The sequence below is a fragment of the Pelobates fuscus genome, chromosome 10 (genome assembly GCF_036172605.1).
Source record: "Pelobates fuscus isolate aPelFus1 chromosome 10, aPelFus1.pri, whole genome shotgun sequence".
Lineage (NCBI taxonomy): Eukaryota > Metazoa > Chordata > Amphibia > Anura > Pelobatidae > Pelobates > Pelobates fuscus.
Genome location: NC_086326.1, coordinates 98,420,428 through 98,439,311, shown reverse-complemented (window position 1 = coordinate 98,439,311; position 18,884 = coordinate 98,420,428). Strand labels below are relative to the sequence as shown.

General features: G+C 43.1%; 1 protein-coding gene across 3 annotated transcripts in view; it reads left to right on the top strand.

The window, feature by feature from the left end:
- Nucleotides 1-13,564, top strand: part of KAT6B (lysine acetyltransferase 6B) — a 122,058-nt gene extending 108,494 nt beyond the window's left edge. For all 3 annotated transcript variants that reach the window (XM_063434336.1, XM_063434334.1, XM_063434335.1), the window contains 2 exons: nucleotides 4,020-4,236; nucleotides 8,829-13,564. In XM_063434336.1, coding sequence (XP_063290406.1) covers nucleotides 4,020-4,236; nucleotides 8,829-11,296 — 2,685 coding nt within the window. In that variant the 3' untranslated portion in view covers nucleotides 11,297-13,564. The remainder of the gene's footprint in view (nucleotides 1-4,019; nucleotides 4,237-8,828) is intronic.
- The last annotated feature ends 5,320 nt before the right edge of the window (nucleotides 13,565-18,884 follow it).

Sequence of the window (18,884 nt, the reverse complement as noted above, 5' to 3'; positions counted from 1 at the left end):
CCGAGTACACACGCACACAGACTGCCGAGTACACACGCACACAGACTGCCGAGTACACACGCACACAGACTGCCGAGTACACACGCACACAGACTGCCGAGTACACGGGTGGTGCTGTTTGGGGGGGTGCGTGTGGGGGAGTGTGGGGTGTGTGTGCATGAGGGGTGCTGTGTGAGGGGTGCTGTGTAAGTGTGTGAGGGGTGCTGTGTAAGTGTGTGAGGGGTGCTGTGTGTGTGGGTGTGAGGGGTGCTGTGTGTGTGGGGGGGTGCTGTGTGTGTGGGGGGGTGCTGTGTGTGTGGGGGGGTGCTTTGTGTGTGGGGGGGTGCTTTGTGTGTGGGGGGTGCTTTGTGTGGGGGTGGTGCTGTGTGTGTGGGGGAGGTGCTGTGTGTGTGTGGGGGGTTCTGTGTGGGGGGGTGGAGGGTGCTGTGTGTGTGTGTGGAGGGGTGCTGTGTGTGTGGGGGGGTGCTGTGTGTGTGGAGGGGTGCTGTGTGTGTGGAGGGGTGCTGTGTGTGTGGGGGGGTGCTGTGTGTGTGGAGGGGTGCTGTGTGTGTGGAGGGGTGCTGTGTGTGGGGGGGGTGCTGTGTGTGTGGGGGGGGTGCTGTGTGTGTGTGGGGGGGTGCTGTGTGTGTGTGGGGGGGGGGGTGCTGTGTGTGTGTGTGGGGGGGGTGCTGTGTGGGGGGGGTGCTGTGTGTGGGGGGTGCTGTGTGTGGGGGGTGCTGTGTGTGTGGGGGGTGCTGTGTGTGGGGGGGGTGCTGTGTGTGGGGGGGGGTGCTGTGTGTGTGGGGGGGTGCTGTGTGTGGGGGGGTGCTGTGTGTGGGGGGGGGGGTGCTGTGTGTGTGTGTGTGGGGGGGGGGTGCTGTGTTTGTGTGGGGGGGTGCTGTGTGTGTGTGGGGGGGGGTGCTGTGTTTGTGTGGGGGGGTGGTGTGTGTGTGGGGGGGGTGCTGTGTGTGTGTGTGTGTGTGTGGGGGGGGCTGTGTGTGTGGGGGGGGGGTTCTGTGTGTGTGGGCGAGGGTGCTGTGTGTGTGGGCGAGGGTGCTGTGTGTGTGTGGGGGGGTGCTGTGTGTATGTGGGAGGGTGCTGTGTGTGTGTGTGTATGAGGGGTAACGTGTGTGTATGAGGGGTGCTGTGCTGTGTGGGGGGGTAGGGGTGCTGCCTGGGGGGGGTAGGGGTACTGTGTGGGAGGTAGGGGTACATACCTACTCTGCATTGATGGCGAACCTGTTTTTTACATACCGTAAATACTAGAGTATAAACAGAGTTTTTGGGCACATTTTTTGTGCTGAAAAAGCTCCCCTTAGCTTATACTCAAGTCACTGTCTGTATTATGGCAACTTACATTGCCATAATACAGACCAGGACCGCCGGGCTCATTACAAGCCCGGCGGTCCTGTTGGGGGCCGGCAGCAAGCTGTTACATACCTTTGTAGCAGCTCCATTCAGCTCCCCCGTTCAGCTCCCCTGTGTAACTCTCGCGGGACCTGCGGCCATCAGAGCCCGTGGAAACGCTCCGCGCAGACTGCGAGAGTTACACAGGGGAGCTGAACGGAGCTGCTACAAAGGTATGTAACAATTTGCTACCGGCTCCCTCCTGCACAGCCCATGCCACTGGACCACCAGGGAATGATATAGCCCCCCTCCCTGGCTAGGTATCAAGCAGGGAAGGGGGAGGACAAAAATAAATTAAACACATATTAAAATAATTTAAATAATAATATTAAAAAATAATTATATTAAAATATTTTTTTTACAAATTTAATAATATTAAAATAAAAAAATAATAAAAATGCCCTCCCTCCACCCAGTTTACACACTACACAAACACTCACTCTGCATTATATACACACACTGCATTCACACAAACACACACACATTCTGCATTCATTATATACACACACTATACACACACACACACACTGCATTCATTATACACACACACTGCATTCATTATACACACACACACACACACTGCATTCATTATATACACACATTGTAAATAAATATTCAATTAATGTAATTTTATTTTTTTTTATTCTTTATTTTTCAAAGTGCAGAGTTGATTACACAAGACAAAATTAGTGAATGGCATAACAAGTTGTAGACATGCAAAAAACAATAAGATTCACTGCACTTTTTTTTTTAAAATAGAAAAGGTAACATGGTTGAGTCACGTTAATGTCGAGAAGCATTTAACAAGATATTGCTTATAAACCGACATATAGACTAACAGTTATTATCTGGTAAACGTTTAGAATGCTTATTTGTCTAGGTCAGAGATATTTTAGCCTTAGGTCTCTCGCTCTTGAGTTACATGTAAAGTGGGCTGCACATATGGACCATCCCGTGGGTCGCACATATTTGGCACTGCAGAAATATGCAAGTAGGTCAATCAAGAGATTTGTGCCCACAAGGGGCATCCGAGCGGCACCTGCTGGGTTAGTGCCCTAGGGTAGGGTGAGATGGCAGAGCAATTATGCAAGGATCGGGAACAATTGCTGGACGCTCATAATGGGAGACGGGCGGACAAGAGGTCTGCTGCGTATGGGCCTATAAGCCTATGTGGAAGGGGGTCATCTACCTGTGCCCAGCGGTCGACACCCCCCCTCCCATGGTATGATTAAAATATGTAAACCCCTATATCTGTTGAAATTCGTAGGTTATCTAAAACAATTACATTTGTTATCCCGCTATATTGCATGAGAGTCCTGAATACTTATGTGTGCCAGAGGCTGCTTGGTAGGGTCATCTGCCCCCCGGTGCCCAGAGTCCAAGTTTGTCCCCCACTCAGCCGATGCCGACTCTGGAGGCCTGCCAGGTGTGCTGGGAGTAGAGGTGGAGAGAACTGCTCCGCAGGGTTCCATGTCCGCCTGGCCGTGAGGAAGCTCTCCATCCGTGTCTCGGTGTTGGGTCTGATTTTGCCTGCCTGTGGGGGCACCTGGCAGGATGCATTCTGTAGAGTCTGCAGAGTTTGAAGCCCTTCGTGGGTTCCTCTGTGTTGGTCCAGGGCTGCGTTTGATGGTGTGTGGGCTCCCCTCGGAGCTAGCCTCGCACAGATGTTGTGGGGTGTGCCTGGTCAGGGTCTGCTTGTGCTCGTGTGAGGTGCTCATCCCTACAGGGCACCATATTCTATGTCTGCTTACGGTGATTCGCTTGTGATTGCGCCATGTTCGCGCTCTTTGCTCTGCAGGAGGTGCCGTGATGTCGCTTGTGACATGGCTTGCCGGTCTTCAAGTCTCCTCCAGAAGGCTGCAAATATAGCATGCAGCCGTGTCAGGGTGTCACGCCCCTCTGCTACGCCCGGTGTTGCAGTGGCTATTGCCGCCATTTTCTGGGTAGCTGGCTCCGTCTGAAGCTGCTGTCCCGCTGCCCGGGTGGGCCCTCCTGGGACCGGGATATACCCCACCGGTCCATAGGGGGGGGAACGGAGGCTCAGAGACCTGTTTTCAGCCGCGGCAGATTGCAGTGGAGCGGCCGTCTCCCCCACGCCGCCTAAGCTTGTAGGCTGCAGGCATCTCGTCCTCGATTTTTGCACGGTGCACCCCTCAGTTTCCCCTCTCCGTTGGTGACACTTTGGGGTCGTTTTAGTGCCGTTTGTGGCGGTTTTATCGCAGTTTTGTCTGTGTAAAGCAGGAGAGGCTCTTTCCTGCGACCGCTCAGCTTAGCGGGCCGGCCTTTTGTGGCAAAATTAGGGGCCTCGGCTTATATTCGGGTCATCTTATACTGGAGTATATACGGTATATTGAATTTATAAAAAAAAAAATTACAAAATGAAATCTAATTTCCCTTCAAAACTTGATAAACTGATTATTTCATTAAAAATTATTTTGCAGTAACAGTTGCTCATTGAGTGTTTTAGTGTCTTACTATCCCACTCTAAATGGCCATACTTTCTATCGTAAAACAAACCTTTCATCTTGTGGCATGCTTCTATTCTCAATAGTGTGTTGATATCATGATCTGTAGTTGTATGCATCTTCTGCGCACCTTTTAACTTAATAATAATAATATTTTTACTTTTACAGCGAGCATTCAGCCTAAGAAGGAAACGAGGTCGAAAACGCAAGAGAATAAACAGCAGTGTCACTACAGAAACCATCTCAGAAACAACAGAGGTTCTAGATGAACCCTTTGAGGACTCTGACCGGGATAGCCCTGTGCCCCTGAGAGACTCAAAACCAGGTGCAAGAAAAACTGCCCAACAGCATCATCTACAAAGCAGAAAAGTGCAGGAGACTTCAGGTATACGCATGGAAGATTCAAAACTACAACATTATCCCACGTAATGATAACAAAAACGAAATAAATAAAAATAAGCAGGCTGAATTAAGTAACCCAGTGGATTCTAAGTGTACTGCTTCTCTCAAACTTAGAATGAAAATGTTACTCACCAAACCATGAAATGTTGGGAATGAATGAAGGAATTGCAAATTGTAGGAAAAAATAACTGAGCTGGAAAATTAAATATTTAATTTGAGAATTTGTCCAATTTGGATAATTTGCCCTAAAATATGTAATTTTCCATTTTGGTAAATAACCTTGAAGGTTTGTCCTTGCATGGTTATAGATTAGTGGTCACAAGCCACCAACCTCTGGGACATTTGCAGCATGCAATATAAATGGGTAAAGCTGATGGCATCTTAGTTACTGGAATGTCCGGTGAAACAACTGACAACAGGTGGCCACTGCCTCACTGGACATTGTGGTTACGGACTTGCTTGCTGTTTTCCTACTAATGTAGCATGTCAGAGTGGCTACAAGGAAGAGCACCTTTTCCTGACAGTGCTCCGAGGAACCAGAGCATAATGTGTGCATGGGATGGGAGCAACTGCTACCTATTTATGCATTTTGTGCCAGATCCTCGGGATGCAGCTTGGCCTTTGGACATTAGAGTAATTTATCTGTATCGGAGCGTGTAGACTGGTTGTTTGCATCTGTGAGTGCATGCCTCTGTGTGTATCTGGGAATATGTAAGGGAGTTTATCGGTGTTGGACTGTTTATAGGTCTTTCCAGATCTGTGTGTGTGTGTGTGTGTGTGTTTAAATGAAAGTAGATGTGTTTCTATTTCCTTAAATCTAATTGAGATACGATTTGGAATTTTAAATGGAATATTCAAAGACATGGGAGTTAAGACAAGTGTGTATCTGGAGAAAATTGACCCTCTCCCTCCCACCCCCATCCCATGTTGCCGAAGGGGTTAAAACCCCTTCAGTGACTTACCTGAATCCAGCGCCAATGTCCCTCAGTGCTGGGTCAGGCCCAGCCCACGTCCCTTCCCTGACAGCACTGGCCGCGTGCATTAGACCTCCCCATAGGAAAACCTTATTCGGCGACGCTGAAGGTCCTCATGCATAGCGTGAGGACATCAGCGTCGTTTAAAACACTTTTTGTGTTCTAAGAACACGGAAGTCCCTCTAGTGGCTGTCCGTGAGACAGCCACTAGAGGAGGACTGAACCCTGCAAGGTAATTATTGCAGTTTATAAAAACTGCAATAATTACACTTGCAGGGTTAAGGGTGGTGGGAGTTGACACCCAGACCACTCCAATGGGCAGAAGTGGTCTGGGTGCCTGGAGTGTCCCTTTAACCCCTTAAGGACCAAACTTCTGTAATAAAAGGGAATCATGACATGTCACACATGTCATGTGTCCTTAAGGGGTTAAGTAGAATTTATAATGATTCCATTTTAACCCCTTAAGGACTGAGACAAATGTACACGTTGTGATAAAAACGTAAACAAAAACTTGAATTTGCGCTATATGTCTGTTCAGGCGTAATTCACCTCTTTCATATTATGTGCACCCACACTTATTATATATCATTTTATTCAGGGGAAACAGGGCTTCCATTTAACATCAAATATTTAGGTATGAAACATAATTTAATATGAAAAAAAAAAAATTGGAGAAAATACGAATCGAATGTCATAATACTGTTTGCTTTTACTGCAATAAAATACACATATTTGCATTCAGCGATGTCTCACGTGTAAAACAGTACCCCCTATGTACAGGTTTTATGGTGTTTTGGGAAGTTACAGGGTCAAATATAGCAGGTTACATTTTTCGTTTTTTTCACATTGAAATTCGCCAGATTGGTTACGTTGCCTTTGAGACCGTATGGTAGCTCAGGAATGAGAATTACCCCCATGATGGCATACCATTTTCAAAAGTAGACAACCCAATGTATTGCAAATGGAGTATGTCCAGTCTTTTTTAGTAGCCACTTGGTCACAAACACTGGCCAAAGTTAGTGTTAATATTTGTTTGTGTGTGAAAAATTAAAAAAAAACTAATTTGAACACCAATTTTGGCCAGTGCTTGTGACTAAGTGGCTACTAAAAAAGACTGGACATACCCCATTTGCAATACTTGGGTTGTCTACTATTGCAAATGGTATGCCATCATGGGGGAAATTCTCATTCCTGGGCTACCATACGGTATCAAACGTAATCAATCTGGCAAATTTCAATGTGCAAAAACTGAAACTCAAGCCTTATATTTGACTCTGTAACTTTTGAAAACCTCATAAAGCCTGTACATGTGGGGTACTATAATACTCGTGAGATTTCGCTGAATACAAATATTAGTGTTTCAAAACAGTAAATCACAACAATTATATTGTCCGTGTAAGTGCCATTTGTGTGTGAAAAATGCAAAAAAATTCACTTTTACTGACGATATCATCGTTGTAATATATATATATATATATATATATATATATATATATATATATATAATTAATTTTTATTTATTTTTTATTATTATTTATTTTTCGTCAGGAGAATTACAAACTGGTGTGCAATGCCACGACCGCAAAACAAACCGACATAGTCAAAACAGTTATACAATGTCATGGCATATAAGAGAGATGCACATTTTTATATATAGTAGTCATGCTTATACTATAGATTTATAGTTATACAGCAGCCCTGCACATTGTTAGTAGTAGCAACTGAGATCATGAGTAACTTTATGCAGGGAATACATGCTCAGGCTAGCAGTAAGGTATTAGGAGATTCGGGATGGTTCATCAGTATACAGGTGGTAACTGAGTGCTTAATGCACCATCACTTATGTAGCTACAATAGTTTGTACTAGCGATGCTGTATCATACAGGTTAGTTGCACAGTTATATGCTCAATATGTATATGCTACGTGTCTGAATTACTGGGGATACTTAGGCGTTATGAGAGTGACAGGTTGTTAGATGCTGTGAGTGTTATGTTCTATCTGTCTGTGGGTAGAGATTCATCTGTTAATCTATTGGGTTTACCACGGACACTGGTGTCCTGTATAGGCTGCATTAAGCTGGTAGATGGCCATGGGGGCCTAGGAGACAGAGCATACTTTATCTGGGCAGCAACCTGCCTACTAATAACTGGCAAACTTTAAAATAGAGGCAAACATCAGCCCAGTACCCGGTTGTGGGGCAAAGTATGTCCCCCAGTCATTCACGACCTGACTCTGGTCTGCGGGTCTGGAGTGCGTCCATATGAATGGTAAGGCTGGTCGGCAGTTGTGGGTGGTCCGGCAACTGGTAGGGAGCGCCAGTCTCGGAGGCCCAGAGATTTAGCCGATGCCTCTTCTGGGCCACTTCATGCAGTCTCTGTATCGTTGTAATATATTTTACTGTTTTGAAACACTAATATTTGTGTTCAACGAAGTCTTCTGAGTAAAACAGTACCCCCCATGTACAGGTTTTATGGTGTCTTGGAAAGTTACAGGGTTAAATATAGTGCCAGCAAATTAAATTCCCTGGACTTTCGACCTGGGTTGTCAGGCAGGTCCCGCAGATTGTACTTCACAAAATGGCCTAATTATGTAAAATTATGACATAAATATATATGTAGAATTATTATATATATGTGTGTGTGTGTGTATGTATGTGTGTGTATATATATATATATATATATAGATATAGATATAGATATAGATAGATAGATATGTGTGTGTGTTTTTTTTAAATAATTTTTATTTATATATAGGTGTGTGTGTGTGTATATATATATATATATATATATATATATAGTGATATATACGTATATACTTATGTATGTGTATATATATATATTATTTTGTTCTACGTGTATTTTGATATCAATATATATTAATTTTAAAATAGAACGAAATTACACACATCTATTTTTTACTTATTTATTTTGTATTTTATTACGTATTTACATATTTATTTTATATTATATATAAATATATAATTATATATTTAATCAATATCATTCTATGTGTACTTTGATAATATATATAATTATATATATTAATATTAAAATACACGTAGACAGTGTATGTGTATTTGTGTGTGTGTGTGTGTGTGTGTGTACATATATATATGATCGAAGTATATATAATTTTTTTTTTTTAAACTGTATTTTTTCAGACAGCAGGGGAAGTACCCTGCTGGCAATGCCTTGGACGGCTATGCCGTCCATGTGATCGCGAGGTCCTCGCAAGGACCTCGCGATAACATGGCCCATGGGGGCCTAAGAGGACGGAGGGAGACTCCCTGGGCTCCCAGGTAAGTCCCCATACCGCGAATGCCGCCGTTGGATCGCCGACGACCGGGTAAGTACACTGGACGGTGGGGACGTGCTATGCCGCCCGCCAGGCATTTAGAGTCAGTTTCCTAAGGACGGCATAGCACGTCCACCGTCCTTAAGGGGTTAAAAATCGCTTTATATAGGATATTTGAAAAACAAAATAAACTAATTGTAATATGTTGATAAGAGTATAGATTTTTTATAATATATTTTTATAATATATGCTTTCTATTATCAGTTTTATTAGCTCATGTTAATTAATATATGTATTTCTATATAGATCATGTGGAGGAAACTCCAGCTAAGGCAGCTGATAAGGAAGGTCCACGTCACGCCCCACGAAAACAAGGGTGGCCAAAGGGAGTTAAAAGAGGACCTTCGAAGAGAAGACGTAGCATGGACAGGAAAGCCGGCTTCAAACTCAATTTGTATACTCCTCCAGAGACCCCCATGGAACCTGATTACAAGGCTCAGATTGAGGAGGTGAAAGAGGCAGAAGAAGAAGAAGAGAAAGATTTCTCCACTCAAGAGGTTGCAGTGCAAACTAGTAAAGAGTCTGAACCTAATGAAGAGGAGCCAGAGACCATCTCCTCAGAGCCAACTAGCCCAAAGAATACCAATGTGGAAAAAACAGAGTCTGTAGATAATCAAGAGCTCAATGGGGTTATACAGGAAGAAGAAGAGAAAGATGAAGACAAGATGCAAGAAGAGGACACCACTAAAGAGGAGGAAGACCATGAGAAGCCAAATGAAGAGAAGCTAGACAAAGAAGATGAACAAATAAATGATTCAATCACCGGAAAATCAGATACTCTTGCTGTAATGGAGGAAGAAGAGGAGGAGGAAGAAGAGGAGCATTCTCACAATGATGATCATGATGCAGACGATGAGGATGACAGTCATCTGGACACATCTGAGAAGGAGATTTCAGAAGAACCACTTCAAGAACCCATAGAGGAACAGGAGACTTTTTTAGAGCTTGGCATCACAACTGACAACCCATGTGAGGGAGAGGTTTCCAATAGCAGCGGTGCTGATGTAATGGAGGTGGAACCCATCAGTGAGAAGCCTAGTAATCCAAAGGCTATAGAGGAAACAGAGGAGCAAGCCATGGTTCCTGATGAAAGCCACACTGGGAATCTGGTCCCACAGCTGTCAGGGTGTGGTGGAGAGACTTTGGACATTGACTCTGAGACTGCACAGGCTGTCCAATCTCTTACACGTGAAAGTGAGGAACATGAAGCATACACAGACTGTACAGAGACCCAGGAGGCTTGTCACAGCCTTCAAAATTATGTGCAGAGCCCAGCAGCTGCTGTCACAGAGGATTGCCAACAATCTGACCACAGCAGCCCAGTCTCATCTGTCCATTCACATCCTGGTCACTCAGTGAGGTCAACAAGCAGCCCTAGTGCACCCTCTCTGGAGAGTAGTTATGCTCAGATCAGCCCAGACCAGACTGGTATGGCCGTTCCGTCCATGCAGAATTTAGAGACCAGTCCAATGATGGATGTTTCGTCTGTGTCTGACCATTCCCAGCAAGTGGTGGATAGTGGATTCAGCGACTTGGGCAGCATTGAAAGCACCACAGAAAATTATGATAATCCCAGCAGCTACGACTCTGGCATGGGTGGAGGAAATATGTCTTCTCAGAACAGTTGTTCTTACAGTGGGGGATTGACCTCTTCCAACTTGACTCAGAGTAGTTGTGCTGTAACTCAACAGATGTCTGCCATGAATAACAGCTGCAGCATGATCGGGTCACCACCACAGCAGCCCCAATGTAATGTTAAGTCCCCACAAGCTTGTGCTGTGGAAAGGCCTCCAAGCAGTGGACAGCAGCTTGCTCCATGTGGCATGTCTACTGCTGGCTTTACATTGCAGGACATTCCTGAGACAGGAGGTAGTGGCCTTGGAGGGTTGTATGATAGGATAGGCCAAGGGGACTTTGGGCCTGGGCATTACCCTCAGCCCTCTGCAACTTTTAGTCTTGCCAAACTGCAACAGCTGACCAACACCTTAATGGATCACTCCCTGCCTTACAGTCACACACCTGCTGTTACATCCTATGCAAATGGTGCTTCCCTTTCTTCCTCTTTAAGCAACATGGTGCAGCTTTCACAGTCACCACATTCTGTACCCCCTCAGTCCCAGGTGGCAATGACTCCTCCCCCAAACCTTACTCCACCTCCTATGAACCTGCCCCCGCCATTACTTCAGCGTAACATGACCAGTGGGCAGATGGGGCTCACACATAGTCAAAGGCTGCAGACTCAGATGGCTGGCAAAAGCCACATGTCAATGCGGACAAAAGTATCTGCTCTACCCCCAGGAGCTACATCTGGTCCCCACCCATCACAGTTATATGGTCATGCCCCTCCGCCACAGGCTGTGACAATGCAAGCTCCTTCCCGTTCCCTTGCCATGCAGCGTGGGATGAATATGAGTGTAAACCTAATGCCAGCACCAGCTTATAATGTGAACCCAGTCAACACACTCAATGCTATGAGTGGTTATCGTATGTCCCAGTCCATGATGAACAGCGGATACCATAGCAACCATGGCTACATGAACCAGAGCCCTCAGTACCCAATGCAAATGGGAATGATGGGCAGCCAGCCTTATGCACAGCAGTCAATGCAGGCTAGTCCTCACAGCAACATGATGTACTCCAGCCCAGGGCATCACGGCTACATGAATACTGCAATGCCCAAGCAGTCCCTCAATGGGTCATACATGAGGCGGTGAGTTGTTCTTAAGGTTACCAGCATCCCTTACCCTCTTCCCTCAACTCTGCAGCAGCTGCAAAATGGAATCTGCACTATGGACATTCAGACTGATAATTGGAGGCAAACAGACTTGTTCCCACTGTCCTCCTCCAAAAAAAAATTAAAAAAAAATAAACAGAAAAATGTCCCTCCACCTAGACCCCCAGTGCTCCCTTTCCTTCACAGTCTGCACAAAGCTCTATTGTGCCAGTCCAGAGTTATTGTTCCTTCTTTTCTGTGTATCTTGTTTCTAGCCCCAGCTTGTAATGTAACCATTTCCCCTTAACCTGGATACTCAAGCTTCCCTCTGAGGTTAGAGGTAAAATCCCGAGTGATGGGAAGGCAGGTTCATTGCATTAACAAGTAAAGTGGTATAGTTGTCTTCCTGATTTCTGTTCTACTACTCCCTTTTGAATTCCAAAATCGTGATTTTTATTTTTTATCCCCACTTTTCTTTCTTGCCCATTTTGAAATCAGAAGATAAGTTTATTGCTTGAACTCATGTATGCAAATGGAATCCTTTCATTGTTTCCCCTTTAGATATAGTTGATTTCCTGTCTGTTTCTATTTATATTGCCCTTAAAACTTAACAATCACATTTATTTTGCTCATCCTCGTTTCTTCACCGTACAGTTCCCTTAATTCACATTCACTCCCTTTTATCATCTCACAAGTTCTTTCTCAAGATAATTCAAAACCAGCACTCAAAATGAATGCAAAAAAAAAAAAGACGACAAAAATATATTTGGCACCACAGAAGCTGGGCAGCCTTACATACTATCTTTCTGTTTCTTTATGTCCTCTCTTAATGCTTTATGAAAGGTAGTGTGAACCATTCTACAACAAAGTATCACGATGGAGCGCTTTCTGGCAGCTGAATGACTAAGTTCCGTTATAACCCCTGTTCATTTTTTAATATACACCACTCTCCTTTCATATTGGATTTCTTTCTAACCCAGCACTGAATTAATATGATCCTGTTTATAATGCCCTAGTCTGTCTTGGTTTTTTTTTGTTTGTTTGTTTTTTTTCCTTCACTCTTATTTTATTTTAATTTTTTAATTATGTTTTATTTTTTTTTGCTGGAGGTAAGCCTTACTACGCATGCTGCTTCTGTGTGGTGTGTGAGCTTTTCTACGTAGTAATGTTATAAGTCCTGTGCTAAACTGTAAAGCCATCCGTTATTATTTTTTTCTGACATTGTTTGGCCTTGTTTGAAAGTTAAAGAAAAAAATAAAAATAAATATATTTTTGTTAATTATGAAACCGTGTACAATGCTACACTTTTTTTCTCCAGCTTTTTTTCTCTTGATCAGTCAAGATTATATTAAGGGAGAAATCACACACACAATCAGGATGGCATTCTAAGAGTGTCGGGGAAAGAAAGAACAAAGTGTTTTGGGAATAAAGACCTAGATAAAGTTTTAATTGTAAACTGAATTGTTGACTGAATAAACCACATTTGCGTTCATGCAAATTTCAGAGGGTTATTCACACTCTTTTCTGTATTGAATTGCTGAATAATGCACCATGTACTATATTGAGTATATCCTTGTGCACAAGAAGCCGAGTTTAAAATGTGTACACTGATTTATCTTGAATGTTCTCTTTGGCACAGAAAATATTAATGTTTAAAAAATACATACTTTTGCAAAGTGTAAATAACATTTTGTGTGCAAGGTTTAAATAGATCATTATAAATACGTTTCACACCAAACTATCTTGATTTAAAGGGAACACTCCATGCACCATAACCACTACAGCACCCTGTAATGGTTAAGGTGTCAAGAGTACCCTGGTACCCCTCCGATTTTAAGAAGTCAAACTGTTTTTAGAATGGTTTAACTTTTTAAGTGTTTTGCTTGTTGCCGCTCCCCACCTCCACTACAGCTACAGTAGAGTGGGAGGGTTTCCGTGTGAGCTTAGGCCGGCAGTGCAGGGCTTAGCTTCATGGACTGAGAGGTCAGCTGACGTGCTCAGCCAATGAACTAGTCCTGCACTGCATGGCTTAACTCAGGAGAGCTAGCTTAAGCAGGAGATTCCAGCTCTCTTTTCGCTGTAGTGGAAATGGGTTATAGTGACTGACGAACCCCTGGTGAGACGTCAAGTGGTTGTAAAATTAGATTTTGGATTTCAGCTCGGTCACATGACTGAAATCCTTATTTTAAAATTTTGATCTATTTGCCTACTGGTAGCCATTGGGCAAATAATTCCATCTGTACTTTATATTTATTTTTTTAACTTTGTAAAATATAAAATATTGACTCTTTTTTTCATTAAAATGAGACAAACCTAATAAAGTATTAAAAACAAAACAGCAAAAATGATTATTGCCTGCCTGAGAAGCTGCATCAAATGGTAGATTTTGTGTCATATTTCCCACTATTTTTGTGTCAATGGAACTATGGGCAAAGGTTTATTTCCAGAACCAACTCACTCTTTGTTTTACTTATCCTACTTTATATTTTGGATTGACACTGATTTCAACCAAACCGAGAAAAGATGTATATTTTAATCTAAAAATAACTTTATTGAGAGCTGTTTTTTTTAGGACATGTAAAAAATTTATTTTATTTGTGTAAGGTTTTTTTAGTGTATGTAAAAATATACAAACAGACAATCATCCATGTATTTCTAATATTCTCCAAAGATTTTGCAGTGATGTATGGTCAGAGCAGTCACTTAGAAACACCACTGCCGTAGAACTGGAGAACGATGAAAACACGTTTGAACCCACCTCGCAGTCCCACCTGTTCCTGGGAAGAATATCTAGCGATTTAATTTAATTTAAAACATTTTGCACTTTCTAGAATTGTGAAACACTGCAGAATTTGTTGACGCTGTATTAATACTACTAGTACTGCTGAAAATGAACTGCATGTAAATTCGTTGTGTGATCCAGCATTGTTTGTTTATTTTTTTATTTTGTTTGCGTACATGTGTATGCAGCATAAATATGAAGAGGCATAATGTACGTAATAAAGCACAACAGAAACTGGCTATGGTTGAAAGCCTAGGAAGGGGAATCCACATTGTTAAAAGAAGGCAAAAATACAGATGGTGGACAAGAAGTCAGGAACAGGAATCCCAGAGCGTAGTTAAAGTCTCAAGGGTGTCCTTTTAAGCCAATGCCTATCAAGGGAAGCAGGAAACGAATCATAGCATGCAGAACATGGAGGGGCAAGGGTATGTCTGTACCCAAGGCACAGATCACTGAGACAACAATGAGTGTACATAAAGAGATGGGACCTTACGATTTGGTTGAACATCTCAACCCAACTCTCTCTCACTCTCTAAAAATATATATACACTGCTCAAAAAAAGTAAAGGGAACACAAAAATAACACATCCTAGATCTGAATGAATTAAATATTCTTTTGAAATACTTTTGTTCTTTACATAGTTGAATGTGCTGACAACAAAATCACACAAAACTTAAAAAAATGGAAATCAAATCTTTCAACCCATGGAGGTCTGGATTTGGAGTCACACTCAAAATTAAAGTGGAAAAACACACTACAGGCTGATCAAACTTTAATGTAATGTCCTTAAAACAAGTCAAAATGAGGCTCAGTAGTGTGTGTGGCCTCCACATGCCTGTATGACCTCCCTACAACGCATGTGTATGCTCCTGATGAGGTGGCGGATGGTCTCCTGAGGGATCTCCTCCCAGACTTAGACTAAAGTATCTGCCAACTTCTGGACAGTCTGTGGTGCAACTTGACGTCGGTGGATGGAGCGAGACATGATGTCCCAGATGTGCTCAATTGGATTCAGGTCTGGGGAACGGGCGGGCCAGCCCATAGCATCAATGCCTTCGTTTTGCAGGAACTGCTGACACTCCAGCTACATGAGGTCCAGCATATGGTCTCACAAGGGGTCTGAGGATCTCATCTTGGTACCTAATGGCAGTCAGGCTACTTCTGGCGAGCACATGGAGGGCTGTGCGGCCCCCCAAAGAAATGCCACCACACACCATTACTGACCCACTGCCAAACCGGTCATGCTGGAGGATGTTGCAGGCAGCAGAACATTCTCCACAGCGTCTCCAGACTCTGCCACGTCTGTCACATGTGCTCAGTGTGAACCTGCTTTCATCTGTGAAGAGCACAGGGTGCCAGTGGCATGGTGTTGGGCTGTAAGCACAACCCTCACCTGTAGACGTTTGAGCAGACACATGCACATTTATGGCCTGCTGGAGGTCATTTTGCAGGGCTCTGGCAGTGCTCCTCCTGTTCCTCCTTAAACAAAGGCGGAGGTAGCGGTCCTGCTGCTGGGTTTTTGCCCTCCTACGGCCTCCTCCACGTCTCCTGATGTACTGGCCTGTCTCCTGGTAGCGCCTCCAAGCTCTGGAGACTACGCTGACAGACACAGCAAACCTTCTTGCCACAGCTCGCACTGATGTGCCATCCTGGATGAGCTGCACTACCTGAGCCACTTGTGTGGGTTGTAGACTCCATCTCATGCTACCACTAGAGTGAAAGCACCGCCAGCATTCAAAAGTGACCAAAACATCAGCCAGGAAGCAAAGGAACTGAGAAGTGGTCTGTGGTCACCACCTGCAGAACCACTCCTTTATTGGGGGTGTCTTGCTAATTGCCTATAATTTCCACCTGTTGTCCATACCATTTGCACAACAGCATGTGAAATTGATTGTCACTCAGTGTTGCTTCCTGAGTGGACAGTTTGATTTCACAGTAGTGTGATTGACTTGGAGATACATTGTGTTGTTTAAGTGTTCCCTTTATTTTTTTGAGCAGTGTATACATATATATATATTGACAAACGTACTCCTCTTCTTTGGTACCTTGTCCTGGGATTAGGGTGTTAGTCTTCTCAGGCTTCAGAGACACTTCACATGCTGGATGAGGTGAAAGGACTTGCTCTTTTTGTTGTGGTTTCAAATTCAACAATGTGCAGTAAGGTAAAACAAAGTGTTACAAAATATAGAAAACAAAATCCTTGCTCTTCTGAGCACTAATTTTACAACATAATACACTGGGTTGCATGGCTTGTCCATTTCCCAACATAAATATCCACTTTACTGTTTTAGGTTCTTTCAGCTTTCTCTTTAAACTCACAGGAAGCAAACCCAATCTTTCCTCCTCCTTTGGCAGGGGAGTACTTATTAGCACCTGCAATTAACAATCCTTTTCAGGTAAATCAGGGTTGAAACTCTGGAACTGGACTCCTCACCTTCCAGTTTCCAAGCAACCTCCAAAATGTAGAGTGGAGCACTGGCCCACCCTACTCTCCAAGTGATCCACCCCAGGGCCCAAACATACACATGTATAAAGTGCTATATAAATTTTAACACAACACATTTCCCTGGGGCTACTTACACAAAGCATTTATGCTCTTTGAAAAATTATTGGGTTGAAATCTAAAGAACCAGCGGGTCACTACTATGTTTCTCCTTGTTCTGGCTCATCCACGTAAGAGTTGCATGGTCTGTCACTAATCTGAATCTTATTCCCAAGAAATAGTATTTGTGTGTCTACTGCCCACTTTATAGCAAGATGCTCCTTCTCAACAATAGAATAGTTTCTCTCTTTGGGATTAAGCTTCCTACTTAAATATAATATGGGGTGCTCCTCACCCTGAATTTCCTGAGAGAGAACGGCACCAAGCCCTACATCAGACGAATCTGTCTGTAAAATAAATTCTTTAGAAAAAATCAGGTGTTCCCAACACTGGATGGGCACAAATGGCTCTCTTTAAGATTTCTAAATGATGTTCAGTCTCTGGGGACTTGCCAATAACCTTTGGTTAAATCTAGTGTAGTGAGGTACCGAGCTCTCCCAAGACTTTCCACTAGCTCATCAGCTCTAGGCATGGGGTATGCATCAAACTTAGAAATAGCATTCAGTTTTCGATAATCGTTTAAAAACTGTACTGTACCATCAGCCTTTGGTACCAGCACAATTGGACTGCTCCAGTCACTTTGTGACTCCTCAATTACTCCAAGATCTAACATTTTCTTAACATCTGCTCTGATAGCTTTTCTACGAGCCTCGGGTATTCTGTATGGTTTGAGATTGACCCTTTTTCCTGGTTCTGTTAAAATGTCATGTTTAATCACACTAGTCCTTCCTGGTACTGGGGATAATACCTCTTTATTTAATCTAATAAACTCCTTAACTTCCCTTGTCTGGTGTATGGACAGGGTCTCTGAGATATTTACTTCTGGGTCAATATTACACTTTTCAGAGAAGGCTGAAATCTCTGTAGTAACAAGAACTTACCTTTCTTTCCATGGTTTTAGCAAATTGACATGGGATAATTGCACTTCCTTTCGTCTGCCTGGTTGCCTTACTTTGTAATTTACCTCTCCCACTCTTTCAGTAATCTCATATGGCCATGCCAAGTTGCTAGGAATTTTTTCTCTACTGTGGGAATCAGGACTAACACTGTCTACTCCTCGAATTCTAGCATTCTTATTATAGCTATTCTGCTGATTTTGTTGAGCCTTTTGCATATGTTCCCTAACTATTGGCATGATGGCTTCAATACGTTCCTTCATCTTGCATCGGAGTTATGTGTTCTATTACACTACGACGTGGAGGTAGCTTCTTGTTCCCAAGTTTCCTTTGCTATGTCAAGTAATCCCCTGGGGTGTCTGCCATATAATAATTCAAAAGATGAGAAACCAGTAGAAGCTTGAGGTACTTTTCTAAAAGCAAACATTAGATAGGGCAATAGAAAGTCAGTTTTTCACATCCTTGAGTTACTTTGCACAGCATAGTTTTTAATGTTTTATTAAATCGCTCAACCAAACCATCAGTTTGTAGGCGATAAACAAAGGTTTTGAGATGTTTAATGTGAAGGTGCTTGCAGAGTGCCTGTGTAACTTTGGACTTGAATGGAGTGCCCTGATCTGATAGGATCTCCTTGGGAATCCCAACCCGGCTAAACATCATCATTAACTCTTTAGCAATGTACTTTGCAAAGGTTGTACGCATAGGTATTGCCTCAGGATAACAGGTAGCATATTCTAGTATTACCAATATATACTGATGCCCCCTAGTGGATTTTACAAGAGGACCCACAAAATCCATAGCAATACGTTCAAATGGAACTTCAATAACAGGCAAGGGTACTAAAGGGCTACGGTAAGCCGTAAAGAGCACAGTAACCTGACAGTCAGGGCATGACAAACAATTGTAGATTATACTAGCTTTAGTGCAACTATAATTTTAATTTTATTAATGACAGGAGGCGAATATTTGCTTAAGTCTCTCTTTACTAGAACTCCACAACAGCACATAAACATAGAGAGAAAAACACCAATCACAAAAAAGTAAGGAATCCATAAAAGGCTCCTCCCAACCAACTATTTCCTCTTCCACGCTGTGACAAAATAAAGTACATGAACAATACACAAACCATAAAAATAACAGGAGAAAACAAACATAATACGATGATTGCCATCCGAAATTGTAACGTGGAACCAGTGGATGGAATCTTGACCAACATCCGGATCTAAGAACCGTAGTCGAACCATTAAACTGAAACGAGATAAACAGTCGAAAACTCTGATTAGTGAATTAAATGTACTGTGAAAACAT